The 14909-nt window shown below is 37.6% G+C and overlaps 1 protein-coding gene across 3 annotated transcripts in view; it reads right to left on the bottom strand.

The window, feature by feature from the left end:
• WRN (WRN RecQ like helicase) overlaps positions 1-14909 on the bottom strand; it is a 164628-nt gene that overhangs the window by 31797 nt on the left and 117922 nt on the right. For all 3 annotated transcript variants that reach the window (XM_045286810.1, XM_045286808.1, XM_045286811.1), the window contains exons 24-27: positions 8766-8936; positions 8591-8688; positions 6184-6259; positions 4458-4531 (exon numbers count right to left, since the gene is read on the bottom strand). In XM_045286810.1, the coding sequence (XP_045142745.1) occupies positions 4458-4531; positions 6184-6259; positions 8591-8688; positions 8766-8936 (419 nt within the window). The remainder of the gene's footprint in view (positions 1-4457; positions 4532-6183; positions 6260-8590; positions 8689-8765; positions 8937-14909) is intronic.

A 14909-nucleotide genomic window follows, 5' to 3' on the forward strand; every position in this document is an offset into this window, starting at 1 on the left:
GGGTAATATTGCTTAATTAGAAACATATGTGAGCAAATTTTCTTTTAAAGCATTTTTGTTTGAACACAATTACAAATGCACAGAAGTTAGGAGAAAAAAAAACGATGATAAACGCTTCAGATGAAACTATGGTACTTTATTCATGAAACAAGACTCCTGTATGTTACTAAGGAAACACTATGAGAAGAAGAAAGAGGGCTTAAAATTTTAATGAGATAAGTAAAATTAAAAGCCAAGTAAAAGGGAAAAAATTTTTGCTACCAGAGAACATAAAATGGTGGTGGCTATAACAACATATGGTTTGGGTTTACCATATATACTCAGGTATCAGGCAACCTGAGCATCAGCCAAGGCACCTAATTTTATCACAAAAATTGCATTAAAAATGCGCTGAAAACCTCGGCTTATACACAAGTATATATGGTAGTCATATATAATATTTGCATTATATAGGGCAAAAATTAGCATGATCAAATCTTACAATACAAGCAATGTTGAATTAACAAATGTCAAGTTACCTATATATATGTATATACACATATAGGTGTGTCTGTACACACACACACAAACACACACAAAGGGGTACCCCTGCGCCTACCCGCTTCCCCGGAAAAAAGCTCCTCTGGGCAGAGCCTTTGTAGTACGCATTTTTCCCACTGGGTAAGCAATGAGCAACTTGCTCTGAGTTAGTTCACCCAGTAGCATCGCCTGGGAAGGTTCTCTGGTCACAGTGAATTTTTTTATGATATCAGTTTTGCTTGAATCAATTTTTTTTGTTATGGCCGATTTAAGACAACAGGGTGCCACTGTGAAATTTTGTTTTCTGCTCTGGAAAAATGCCACAAAAACTGTTGTGATGTTGAATACAACTTTTAAGGACAGCGCTATGGGAAAAACACAAATGTACAAATGGTGTTCTTATTTCAAAAAAGGTGAAATGTCAATTGATGACAAACCTCATTCTGAACTTCCCGAACAGATGAAAATGTCAACTCTGGAGTTCGTTCCACCAGGTCAGACTGTCAATCAAGCTTTCTATTTAAAGGTTGGGTAATAGTGAGCAACAAAATTTCATTGCACAATAATGTGCAACAAAAAGGCCTGATTTGTGGCAGCCAGGGGACTGGTTTTGCCAACACCAGAATGGACCCGCTTCATGCAGCCATCTCAGTGTACCAGTTTTTGGCAAAAAACAGCATGCCTCTCTTACCCAATGCACCTGATTCACCTGACCTTCGCTCCGTGTGACATTTTAAAATATATAAATCATTTTATTAGGGGCTTTTACAGTTCTTATAACAACCCATATATCAATTGTATCAAGCACATTTGTACATATGTTGCCATCATCCTTTTCAAAACATTTTCTTTCTACTTGAGTCCTTGGTATCAGCTCCTCTCTTTTCCCTCCCTCCTCACACCAAACCTCTTACCCTCGTGACCCTTTAATAAATTATAAATTATTATTTTCATATCTTAAAACAGTCTGCTGTATCCCTTCACTCACGTTTCTGTTGTTTGTCCCCCCTGGGGGTGGGGTGTTATACATTGATCATTATGATTGGTTCCCCCTTTTACCCCCACCTTCCCCCACCCTCATGGTATCGCTACTCCCATTATTGTTCATGAGTGGTTTATCTATCCTGGATTACGTGTGTCGGAGCTCTTATCTGTACCAGTGTACATGCTCTGGTCTAACCAAATTTGTAAGGTAGAACTGGGGTCATGATAGTTTAGGGTGGGTGGGGAGAGAGCATTAAAGAACTAGAGGAATGTTGTGCGTTTCATTGGTGTTGTACTGTACCCTGGGCTAACTCCTTCCTTCCTTGTGACCGTTCTGTAAGGGGATGTCCAATTGTCTACAGATGGGCTTTGGGTCTATACTCAGAATCTCCTATTCGCATCAATGTGATTGTGTGTTTTGGGTTTTCTGATGCCTGATACCTGATCCTGTCAATACCTCGTGATCACACAGGCTTATTCCATGTGAGCTTTGTTGCCATGTGGCTCCTTTTTGTTTCTGTGAATGAAGAGGGACATGAAAGGACAGTGATTTGACAACTTATAAGAAGTGAAGAAAAAAATGAGAGAGCCATCCAAACAGATGAGTTTGAAAAATGTTTCCAAGAATGGCATTGCAGATTTGGCAAATGTATTAAGTGTAATGAAGAGTACTTTGAAGGTGATACGGTTATTTTAAAAAAATTTTAATACACAGCTCTAAGGGGGAGGGGGGGAAATTCTGGGTTTTTTGAGTACCCCCTCATATATACCAGATTTTCATGTTAATTTTTTAATTACATAGAATGGTCTACACAATAGACGTCAAAGTTAAATGAATTCCTCCTTTGTTGGAGAAGGGGGAACAGGATACTACCATACCAGAAGTCAAATGAAAATTTCTAAAATTGGTTAAGTTAAAAAATAGCAGTCTAACTATATTGTTTAGATATATAGAGGTAAATAACAGAGAATTCGGGTGGAAAACTTGTGAATGACTTTTGAAAAACTGAGCAAAGTGGTTTGGGAAGGACTGTGAACTAGTGTGCTTCAATATGTACACTTTGACTTTTTACTCCACTAAAAAGGCCCAACCTGCTACCACCGAGTAACTTTCAACTCTTGGTGACCGGTGACCCCGTGTATTTTTTTTTTCCAAATCACTTTATTAGGGGCTCATACAACTCTTATCACAATCCATACATACATACATCAATTGTGTAAAGCGCATTTGTACATTTATTGCCCTCATCATTCTCAAAACATATCCTCTCCACTTAAGCCCCCGGCATTAGGTCCTCATTTTTCCCTTCCCTCCCCGCTCTCCCCTCCCTCATGAGGCCTTGATAGTTTATAAATTGTTATTTTGTCATATCTTGCCCTGTCCGACGTCTCCCTTCACCCACTTTTCTGTTGTCCGTCCCCCAGGGAGGAGGGGTGACCCGTGTATGACGGAGTAGAACGGAGCTCTCCGTAGTGTAATCTATATGGAGGGGAAGTCTCTCACCAGTGACACTGCTGGGTAGATTCAAACCTCCACGCTTTCTGGATGCAAACTTTTTGCACCACCCAGGGGACATTTTAAAAACCATGTACATATAGTATTGTAATGAAAATGTCAGTAAATTGTAATAATATAGCTAATAATATATAAACATCCTGCTCTTCTCTATATATACTACACCTGTATATAAAGTTGATATTCTGACTACTTGGCAAGCATATTGTCTATCATTAAATGCCTGATTTTTAACCTCTAAATTTTTTCCTCTTATGTTGCTCACCTTAAAAACAAAAACAAACATAATACTCTGACCCAAAAATCTAATACAAAAATGTAAGAGTCATCTACTAGTACTCCACTTTCCTTAACTTACCACCAGCTTAACAATCAAGACCTCATAATTTTAACTCTTAAATGTCCGACAAACTATCTCTCTTCTATGCCCAATGCCACACCATCATCTAAGCTATCATAATTTCTTACAAGTACTACTGCAATAGCCTGTAGTTCTTTTTTCTTAAGAACAGTTTCATTTTTCTTTAATCTATATCACCCAGAGTAATCAATCAAGTGTTGGCAAAGTAGCGCCCCAAGGCCAAATCAATCTCTATTGGCAAGGTCTATAAATTGTTTAAAATAAGTAAATAAAAGAACACTGCAAATCATATGAAAGTTATATAAAATTAAAATTCAATATCAATAAATAAAATGTTACTGAACATACTATGTGCATATATTTATATACTGTTTACAGCTGTTTTTTAGGTACAACAACAGTGCAAAATAGTTTTATCAGAGACCATTATGGCCTATGATACCTAAAATATGCACTATCTGGCCCTATACCAGAAAATGTTCATCAACCCCAGTACTATATGACAGATTTAAGTACTCTTCTATTTAAAACCTGTCTCTAGCTCCAAACTGTCTTTATCATTACGTGTGATGCTATTTCATTCTTCAGTCTTAAAATTCACTACTCCGTTGCACCCTTGTACTACATCATGTCCAGCACTCTTGTTAGAGATTCGCAGCAATGAGTCCTTCCTCTTATTTCTAGGTTTCCATATGTATGTAGGCCATTCCTCTGCTCAGAGAATGCCCCTCCCTTCACCTTACCAGTGTTTCATTCTGTTGCACATGGGGCCACTGTGAGTCAGAACCAGCCGGAAGGTGCTTAACAGCAATAACTCACAGGTTTTATAAGAGTTAATAGAGATAATACATACAAGATGCCTAGTACTTAGCACAGAGCCTGATATGCAATCATGCTCATTAAGTGTTAGCTATAAACTTAAAATTAAAGTGTTAGTTTGTTAATTAATATTAATTCTATCACTTCATAGGACTCTATCTATCACTGAAGTAGCCTAATTGATCTGAGTTAGTTTAGTTTTAGGGGGAAAAGTGCTATTGATGTAAGTAGAGAAAATAAAAATAATGAACTCTTTACCTTTTTTTAGGAAAGTTATCTCCAGAAGGTTTTTTATTAAGTGCTTTGTAAGAATACATCTTCTCCAAATCATACTGTTTTGGAATACATAAAAATCCATTAAAAACATGAAATATTAAGTTTCAAAGAACTCTTTCAAGTATGAAGGAAGCAAAAGACAAAGTTCATGATAATATTTTCTCTTTGATTAACCAAGTCCTCAAATATATCTTGAAATATCAACTTCTAAGCTTTTAAAAGCAGTTAAAATGTAACCTAATATCTATTCCTCTCAAATCTATAGAGAATGCTCTGAGACACAGCAGGAGCCAAAGTTATAAAAATTATTCAATTATGTTCTGTATGGTGCATTTAATAAAGCTGGGAAAAAAACCAAACAGGAAATGAGCACATTTTTTTCATTACACAAGTGTTCTATCTTATGTTGGCCTATGAATATGTATTTAATCTGTATTGCTATTTAAAATCCAAACACAATGCAAGAAAGTATGTGTGTGACTTAAGAACAATTAGTTCTTACATCATGGCCCTGCTCAATAGTCACCCTCAGAAAGGGAACCCTGAAGATATGGGGACTACAGCAAAATGGGAGGAAGAAATTAGATGGTGCCTGGCTATCAGATGAAATAGCAACTGGAGTCTTAAAGGCTTGTCTCCAAACAAGCAGATACTTAATTAAGTGAGATGTCAACTAAGCCCCCATGGAAGAAACACACCATCATCAGTCACCGAAGGATTATAAATCATATAATTTGAAATCGAAGGAGGAATTAGTATCAGCCCCTAAATCATGAGAATAGGATTTGCCGACGACTATGGATGACAGTGGGAGCCCAAGATTCATATGTGGGAACAACATAGGAAACAAGCCTCCAGTGAACTCCCTCTATCCACAATTGAGGGATGGGAGGAAAGGGATTACTAAACAGAGGGCGATGGAGAGATACGTATAGATGATCAAAGGCATAAATATGACTTGAACAGTTAAAACTTTGTCAGGTGATTCCCCCTCTGATCCACGCTGACATGATCTTGTTTTCAACATTTTCTGTATTTTTGTTTTGTTTTTGGTTGTTCATATTATGGAGCATCTCAGAGGTGTCATCAGAGAGCACCCTCTTAAAGTGGTAGTGGTGTTAGGTTTTTCTGTTTTCGATACACGAAACTCAGGATTGATGAAGCTATAGGGGCAGAAAGTCGAATAGGGTTTGGGGGGATGAGGGGTACAGTGTTGGTGGTGGGGGGTAAAAGGGAGACAATGTAAAAAAGTCCAAGAAGAAAAAGAATGTTTGGAAAGTGACTATGGGAGCAACTGTACAATTCTGCTTGATGTGATTGAACTATGGAATGATACAATATATTGCATTAACTACGAATTAATATATCTTTAAAAGAAAGTGTGTGTGTACGTGTGTGTAGTTTTTTGCTTTTGCAAGTGTGTAGTTTTAATGAGAGTATTTAGGAATCAAACTTATTTTTTTTATTAATTATAGTATCACAACATAAAAACTTCATGACAAAAATGTCATGAAATAGGCTTTCACATACCAGAAATTAGATACCTCATAGTTTATACTGTTTATATCACATCTCTTTCTAAATTTTACATTTTGTTACATATGCCAATTTACTCTTTATTCGGAAGGGAATCAAAATACGAAAGTTAAAAATAACAGCTACATCATTAAAGAATGAAACAAATAAGAACCACTTGTTTAAAACCAACCTTCTTTTCTGCAGTTAATTCAATTGGTACTTGATTAGAGGAATATTGTGCAGTGGCTGAAGACATAGTTTTAAAACTGAAAAATAATAAGGTTAAATTATCTCAAATGCTGAAATACAATTATCTGGCATATGAGTCTTCATATCCCTAATCCCAGAAAGGGAGGTGAGATTAATTACCATTTTAAGGCAGTAAATTTTTTTAACTGATTCTTTCTAGAAAAACCTCTGCAAGGCTTAAGATCTTAACAGGAAGAAACTGATAAATGATCAATAATATATAAAAGTATTTGAAAGTGCGCAACAAGCACATTCCTCTGTATACATAAGGGGAAATGTAGTTTCTTCCTTAAGGATCTCAGCATTGCTTCTATAATTAATGGGAAAAAGCTTTTAAACACTATGGCGAGCTACAGCATTTAAACTTTCTTAACCAAGAAAGCAATCTGTGATTTATCTTTCTTCTCACTGACCTTTATGTCCAAACTAATACAAAAACATTTCTTTCTTTATCTGTGTAGTATCTGCAAACTGGTAATATAGTCTGAATTATATATATTTTTAAACTCTAGAATTTTAAAAAAATAAAAGAAATTCAAACCAGTCTGGATGTGCAACAATCGTGGAAAACAACATGGTGCTATGTCAAACTGGGAATAGAAATTTCATTATTTCTGCTGGGTAAATGCCCTAAAGAAGTAAGCGCTATCACATGAATAGGCACATGCACTCCCATGTTCATCGCAGCACTGCTCACAACAGCAAGACGTTGGAAACAGCCCAAATGCCATCAGTAGACAAATAGGTAAAGAAATTTTAGTGCATACGCAGAAAAATGACGACACTGTAAAACCCCTCTTGATATGGATAGACCTGGAGAATAGTATGCTAAGTGGTTAGTCAATTACAAAGGACAGATATTGTATGAAACAGATATTGTATAAAAGATAAAACCACACAAAGTCTTGAATACCAAAGGGCACAGACTTTGGAAGTTCCCTAGGAAGGAGAACAAGGGTGGGAAGATGAAGTTATGGACCAGAAGACTGATAGGCACTGATTGATTTGGGTGAAAGGGAGGATGGAGGACTATGAGAAGGAGGAGGAAAATCAAGGAAGCGGTTGGAGTTGAATACTACGGAGCGGCTGAGGAGTGGTTTGCACTGGTGACCACAGAGCTGATGGTCTGGAATGTAAACCACCTAATCTAACTCATAATAAAAGATTCATTAAAACTCGACCTCAGGAAGTGAACACATATGGTACTGTAGCAAAGCATGGTGAAGAAATTAGACTGTGCCCAGCTTTCAGATAAAATATCATCTGAGGACCTACAGGCTTGTTTTTAAACAAACAGCCATCCAAGTGAGATGTCACATAAGTCCACATGGAAAAAGCATACCAACATCAGTAACTGAAAGATTGTAAATCCTATAATCTGAAGCCATAGGAAGGAATAGTATCAGAGCCTAAATTGTGAGATTCTGCTTGGCTATGGATGACAATGGGATCTTAAGACACATTTGTGAGATCGACACAGAAAGTAAGCCTCCGGTGATTTCCCTCTGTCCATACTGGAGGGATGGGAATAAGCTGATCACCAAACAGACTGTACTATAGCAGAGATGACTACAGATCAAAATGATAAGCCTGACTTGAAGGGACAAGACCTTGTCAGCTGGTCCCCACCCTCTGATGCATGTTGGGCCTGAGCTGGTTCTCAACATTTTCAGGCTTTTGGTGTGCCCCTCCCCCCAACCTTTCTCATACTGGGTTTATTATCTTTGATGTATTTTGCCATTTGAGGAGCCCTCTTGGGCTTGTTATATGTTTTTCAGTATACGAAACCCAGGATTGAGGAACCTAAAGAGACAGCAAGTAGAATAAGGGTGTAAGGGTGCCTTGTGGGCAGGGAGGGGAGGGGGGGCAGCAGAAGGGGGTTACTATGGGGAAGGGAGGGATAAAGGAGCTCATATCAAGGAGTTCAAGAAGGAAGAAAGTGTTTTGAAACTCACCGTGGTAGCAATTGTACAAGACTTCTTGATCTGATTGAACTATGGAATGATATATCTGTATTAGCTACCCAAAAAATGGTTTTGAAAAAAAAATTCATTAAAAAAGAAAGCCTGTCTGGAACTAAATCAGTCCTGTATTAGAGTACTCAAGTATTTAAGATAGAAATGTAGTGTGTACCCAAGAAAAGGGGTTCGGAAAGAAGGAATACAAAAAGGGACCACCAGGCGGAAGCAGCATGAGTGATGGTACATTGAGGGGATAGACTGGAGGAAGCAAAACAAAATGCATATGGAATAGTGAATGAAAAACTGATGATCTGTTCTGTAAACCTTTACCCAATTCACACTAAAAAGTGAAAAGCAAACAAACAAACAAAAGCATGAAAACGGAACCTTGGCAGAAGAAACTTCCTTGGACACAATTCTTCATTAGCTTGAAGAATCAGACTCAGAGGAGATGCTTCACTGGATTTCCTAAGCCAATTCCTACCCTGTCAAAAACAACAAGAATCTTCTCACACACAGTAAGAAAGCATAAGTCAAACAGGCAGAAATTTACAATACTTACCTTTTTTGTAAGGGTGCAAATTTTTACAAATTTTCTAGACCCAGAAACTTCTGCCAAGAATGCCTCAGCTATGAGATGACGAGCAAGAGCCTTCCACCAGCTCTCCGGGTGGTCCTTGCCAGCGCCAAAAAACCTGTGCCTGCGGAATTCATCTTCAAGACGCTGAGAATTCTGAAATGAGAAATAAAATCAGAATCTAAAAGGCCATACTGAACTCCTCAAGTTTGATGCTTTAAAGATGCTCCATTTAAAAAATATTCATCCTGGTTGCTTATTTCATAAGTAAAAGTAGGTAAGAGTTTTTAAAAGTTCATGAAAAATAGAAAAAAAAGATAGTGAATTTTGAATCCCAATGTGTGTGTTTGTGTATACATATAAACCCATTCCTGTGGGTCAGACACCTCACTTGCTGAAAGTGAGGACTTGAAGCACGATCAAGGATTGCAGCCTTCAGTATGGATTACAACTCACTATCAAGAAGACCCAAACCCTTACCACTGGACCAATAGGTTACACCATGACAAAAGAAGACTGAAGTTTTCAAGGATTTTGTCCTGCTTAGAATAATAATTAGTACTCATGAAAGTAGTAGTCAATAGTGAAAGATGCACTGAATTGGGTCAATCTGCTTCAAAAGACCTCGCTAGAGTGCTGAAGAGCAGGGAAGTGACTGCATCTGCATGTGAAAGTTAGACACCAAGAAGGAAGACTGAAGAAGAAGGGGTGCATTTGAACTGGGGTGCTGGAGAAGAACACGGAAAGTACCACAGACAGCCAAAAGAACAAACAGATCTGTCTTGGAAGAAGTACCGCTAGAATACTCCTTAGAGGCAAGGACCATGAGACTTCATCTCACGTACTCTGGACAAGTTGTCAGGAGAGACCAGTCCCTGGAGAAGGACAACATGCTTGGTAAAGTAAAAGGGCAGCAAAAAAGAGGAAGGCCCTCCAATAGCAGGGTGCACACAGCGGCTGCAGCAATGGGCACACGCACAGGAACCACTGAGGACGGCGCAGGACCAGGCGGTGTGTTGTTTTGCTGTGCACAGGGTCACTGTGGATCAGAAGGTACTCACTGGAACCTAACTAACAACAACAACAACTCTGTCTAAAGTTCTGGTTTGCAAAAACAGATTAAATTAAGTTGATCTTTCACACAAAAAATATTAGGCTACGTTCCCATTGGAGAGACAGCAGTATCTAGATATAAGGTTTGCAATACAGGTTTCTGATAGGTCTATCAGAAGTAAGCTAATTAACAGTCTGTAAAATGCTCTATAGTAAATCTTAAACATAAAAACAGAAAAGATTTTTTGAAAAATTAAAGTAACTAAGTGCAAGGGGACTTCAAAAAACTCACTATCTTTTAAATTCCATTTTTTCATGATATAAACCTTAGTATCATAATAATGCTATCTGCAAAAATGTTATCAAGATATAAACAAATATAAACCCCCCTCGTAGAAAGTGGGACATTTTACTTGTTAACAATTGCTGCCTATATTAACGTGACTGCTGGTTAATTTGATAAAGTAACAAACCAATTGTCATCTGGTCAAATCCAATTCACAGTTACCCTATGAGACAGAGTAGATTGATCCTGAGGGCTTCCAAGGCCAAATCTCTATGGGATCACACAACTTTGTCCCAAGGAACCACTGGCAGGCTTGAACTGTCAACTCTGCAGCTAGCAGCCCAGTGCCGAACCCACTGTCCCACCAGGGATCTCTATCTTTGATTAGAAAACACCATAGAATTTCAGAACTGGAAGGTACACTGGAGCTCTATGATCTATCGATCTATCGTAGTAATTTTAACTCATATTATCCAAAATAACCATAGGCTCAAAGATGTGAAGGTCATCATGCGCGTGTACTAGGACCACTTAGTTGCCACGGAGTCTATTCCAACTCATGATGACCTCATGTGTTATCAGAGATCTTCATCCCATAGGGCTTGTCCATGGTTCATTTTTCGGAAATAGACAGCAAGCCCTTTCTTTCAAGGTGTAGACATGAGCCGCCAACCTTTCAGTTAGCAGACAAAGACATTAACTATTTGCACAACTCAGGGATGCTATTTATAACAGAGCTGGGACGAAAGCACGGGTTTCTTGACTGTTCTAATTTTTGTATCATACCATGGATGCAAATATGTACATTATTAGATACACATAGACATCGTATTGACCGTAGGCAATCCATCTTCTAGAGTAATTATATTCAAGTCATGTCTCTTATACTTACTAACAGTTTTACCTGGGTAAATTATTTATCTGTGTTGTATTTTCTCATCTGCTATTTAAAAACAGAAACAAAACAGCTGTTGCCATCTAGTCTGCCTGACGCATAGCAATCCCCTAGAAGGACAGAGTAGAATTGACCCCAAGGTTTCCAAGGCTGTACTCTTTACAGAAGCCGCTGTCACATCTGTCTCCTGAGGAGTGGCTGCTACATTAAAAGCACTGAACATGCATTCAGTTAGTCAAGTGCTTAACCACTGCACCACCAGGACTCCTTTCATCAACAAATGTAGTTATAATAATAGTCTCAACTTCTTACAGTTATTATAAAGATTCAATGAGTAATCAGGAAGTAACCTGTCTCAATAATAGTAGCTAACTTTTTGTTAGCTAATAGCTGATCCTTTCACTCAACCTGAATATCTAAACCTACAAGTAAAGTTATGGCTTAACATCTAGTCAGTTTTCCCTGGACACTTGTTTATGGCTCTCTACATCTGCTAGGGGCTTACCTTTGTAGGAAGATACTCTATTGCTTGCAAACTAATACATCAAAGAAATTACGTTTCTTAACCAGCACTTACTAACTCCCTGTACACAAAAATTATTTCACTCTCTCTTTCATAAGCAGAAAAAACCTGAAGTGAATGAACACATTTACTAGTCTGAAGCAATAAGATTCTTTCTGATCAGTAGAGGGCTATCATCCTCTCCTCTGATGATAATTATTGTGAAAACTCTGTACTATACAGGTAAATTTACATTGTGTGGTTTCTATGGCAACCATGATGTACAAAATGAAATAGCTATGCTCTTTGATACTATCTTTCTCTTAAAGCACATTCCCCTTTCAACTAGAAATTGCAAATTAACTGAGTGATAATTTTTAAAAAACAGAATACAATAAAGATGTTCAGTAACAAATATTCAATGATTCCTCACTCTGAGCAAGGCTTCTTCCATTAATTGCTAACGTGCAATGTACTCTGATTAATTGCAATTTTCAGGTTAACCCACTTGTCTGGGATGAGAACGTTGCTCTAGAAAATAAAGGGCTTGGCATTGGGCATTGATTTTAAGGATGGCACAATTCTACACACACCAACATACAGACACATGCGCACATGGGCTCACATCCCTTAACAACCACAAATCTTCATTCCAGGATCTCGAGACTATTCAGTCTAGAAATAAAAATATAAAAACTGTGAGTAAACAGTTTACACATAATAGAAAAAGCACTAGCCTAGTAGACATGAAAGCTGTTTTTTCATCCTCATTGGGGCAAAAAAGGAACAGTATGAGTAGCATCTAGAGCAGTGGTTCTCAACCTGTGGGTCGCGACCCCTTTGGGGGTTGAACGACCGACCCTTTCACTGGGATCGCCCGATTCCTAACAGTAGCAAAATTACAGTTATGAAGTAGCAATGAAAATAATCTTATAGCTGGGGGGGGGGTGTCACCATAACATGAGGAACTGTATTAGAGGGTTGTGGCCTTAGGAAGGTTGAGAACCACTGATCTAGAGTCAATTTACTTAATACTCTGGGATTCAGTCTGCACAAGTATAAAACAAGGTAGTGGATTAAATGGTCCTTTTTCCATTTCGGATTTGATCCAAGAGCAATATTCATGTCATTCCTTCTATTTTAAAGTTAGAAAAACTGGTAGCAAACATAAGGGGCATATCAGAGAATACAAAACTTACTAAGTGATAGGTATGTATTAGAATAAAGAGAGCTAGCATTTTAACTACTTGTTAAGTATGAGATCCAGTGTCAACTTTTGATCACATCAAAATCTTTGCACCAGTACCAGGTAGAAAACAACAAAATCCCTGTGACTTTTGTAAACTAGCTTTTAAAAACCACAATTGTTCTGCAACTCTTTCTGCCTGGAATACCACATTCCCTTCCATCCTTCTTCCCTCAATCCATTTTAGAAATCAAGTTTCTAAAACCTATCATTTATCCTCTACAAATAGAAATCTTCAGGGATATGTTTGCAAAAACTTCTCTAATTTTCCAGTTTATTATCTCTTTTCAGAACTTCGCTAATACTTTACACCTATTTGTAGGTCTTTTATTTTTGTCTATGCTACATATACTTCTTCTCAACGAATACCTTCCATATTACATGATAAATCTACATCCAAATCAAATTTTGTCTTCCTCCTCTCATAGTAAACCAAAAAAAATTCAACCATCGAGTCACTGTTGACTTAGACTCACAGCACTTCTCAACCTGTGGGTCGCATCCCCTTTGGGGGTCAAATGACCCTTTCACAGGGGCTTCCCAATTCCGAACAGTAGCAAAATGACAGTGATGAAGTAGCCACGAAAATAATTTTATGGTTGGGGGTCACCACAACATGAGGAACTGTAGTAAAGGGTCACGGCATGAGGAAGGTTGTGAACCACTGATTAGAGTGACCCACTGTGAGTTCCCAAGGCTAGTAACTCTTTTCCCATGGCTTCTAATTCCTCAAAGCCCAAGAATGCCACCATTACTTCAGAGTGTGAGAAAGTCATTCCTTGAGCTGATATTCTATGTGCATGATTAAAAAAATAAAGTACTAATTATCTCTGGAAGTTTCTCTCATTCCAATGAAATAGGTTTGTCCAAAAGATTAAATGGACAAAATCTTGTGTTGGCTAGTTTGATAATTATGAAAGATGCTTAGTTATCAACAGTTTCCATGGCTGCCTATAGTCAAAGTACCTTTCAAAAGGTTATCGAATTCTGAAACCATGATAATATTTAGTACTTTGATAATTTGAACAGGAACAAAGTTTCATTTAATCTCCAGGTCACACCAATTAATGGCTGTCCTTCTGTTTTACAATCTATAAAATTAAGATTGTTGCATATCCTATCAATTATTGATACAAGAGTATTTAGACTTTTATATGGTGTGCAAAATATTGAGATTCTGGAATAAGATATATCATCGTTTACACCATTTAGAACACTCTAATGTAAGAGGAGAGAAAGGTGTGCTGCTGTAACAACATTTGTTAAACATTTATATATTTTATCTCTTTAAAAAGCAGGCCTGGTAGTCCAGTGGTTATAGGCTCAGGTGCTAACTGAAAGGTCAGTGATTCAAGCCTACCAGTTGCTTCACTAGGGAATGAGGAGGCAGTCTACCTCTGTAAAGTGTCACAGCATTGGAAATCCCTTGGGGTGATTCTGCTATGATATAGGGTTGCCATGAGCCAGAATCAACTCAACAGCTGGCTACAGATTTAGTTTAGTTTTAGGTTGTTTTTTTGCTGTTTGTTTGTTTGTTTTCTTTGGTATCTCTTTTAAAAAGCTCTAATAGCTCCTCGCTTAAGACCCTTCTCATCTTACAGATAAAAAATATCTATAAAGACATTATTTTTTCCTATAATTAGTTAAGGTAGATGATTTACCAAATCCTCAAAGGGATTACAATTAAAATCTTTTAAACAATATCCCAGTAGATACCAAGAACACTGAAACAGAGGGGGAGGGAAAAACTTGCCTTATTTTCAAGGCAGTTAGTGGCTACAAATTTTAGTTAAGTGCCACTTTAAAAAAAGTTTTACACTGATATCTAGCAAGGGTGGTATAAAATTTCACAAAGGAAAAACTTCTTAATTTGGGGATTCCCAGAAGAGTCTGCCATATAAGCGGTCTGACTTGGTTTTCAAGTAATAGGTGAAATTTGATCTCTCTTGTGACCAGTTCAACTTTGACTAGGAGCCCACTTATACTTATTTGTTGATATTGGATATGGTTGGATTATACTAAATTAAAACAAGGATAATCTTCATAAATTATACATTCAATTGGGATACACAGGTTTTGAATGTGAAAGAGACCAAAGAAATTTATCATAGGTCTCAATTTTTTTCCATGGGTCCTTTGCAACTGAA

Source organism: Echinops telfairi, unplaced genomic scaffold, assembly GCF_000313985.2.
Source record: "Echinops telfairi isolate 266 unplaced genomic scaffold, ASM31398v2 ScPeMD7_9;HRSCAF=40, whole genome shotgun sequence".
NCBI lineage: Eukaryota > Metazoa > Chordata > Mammalia > Afrosoricida > Tenrecidae > Echinops > Echinops telfairi.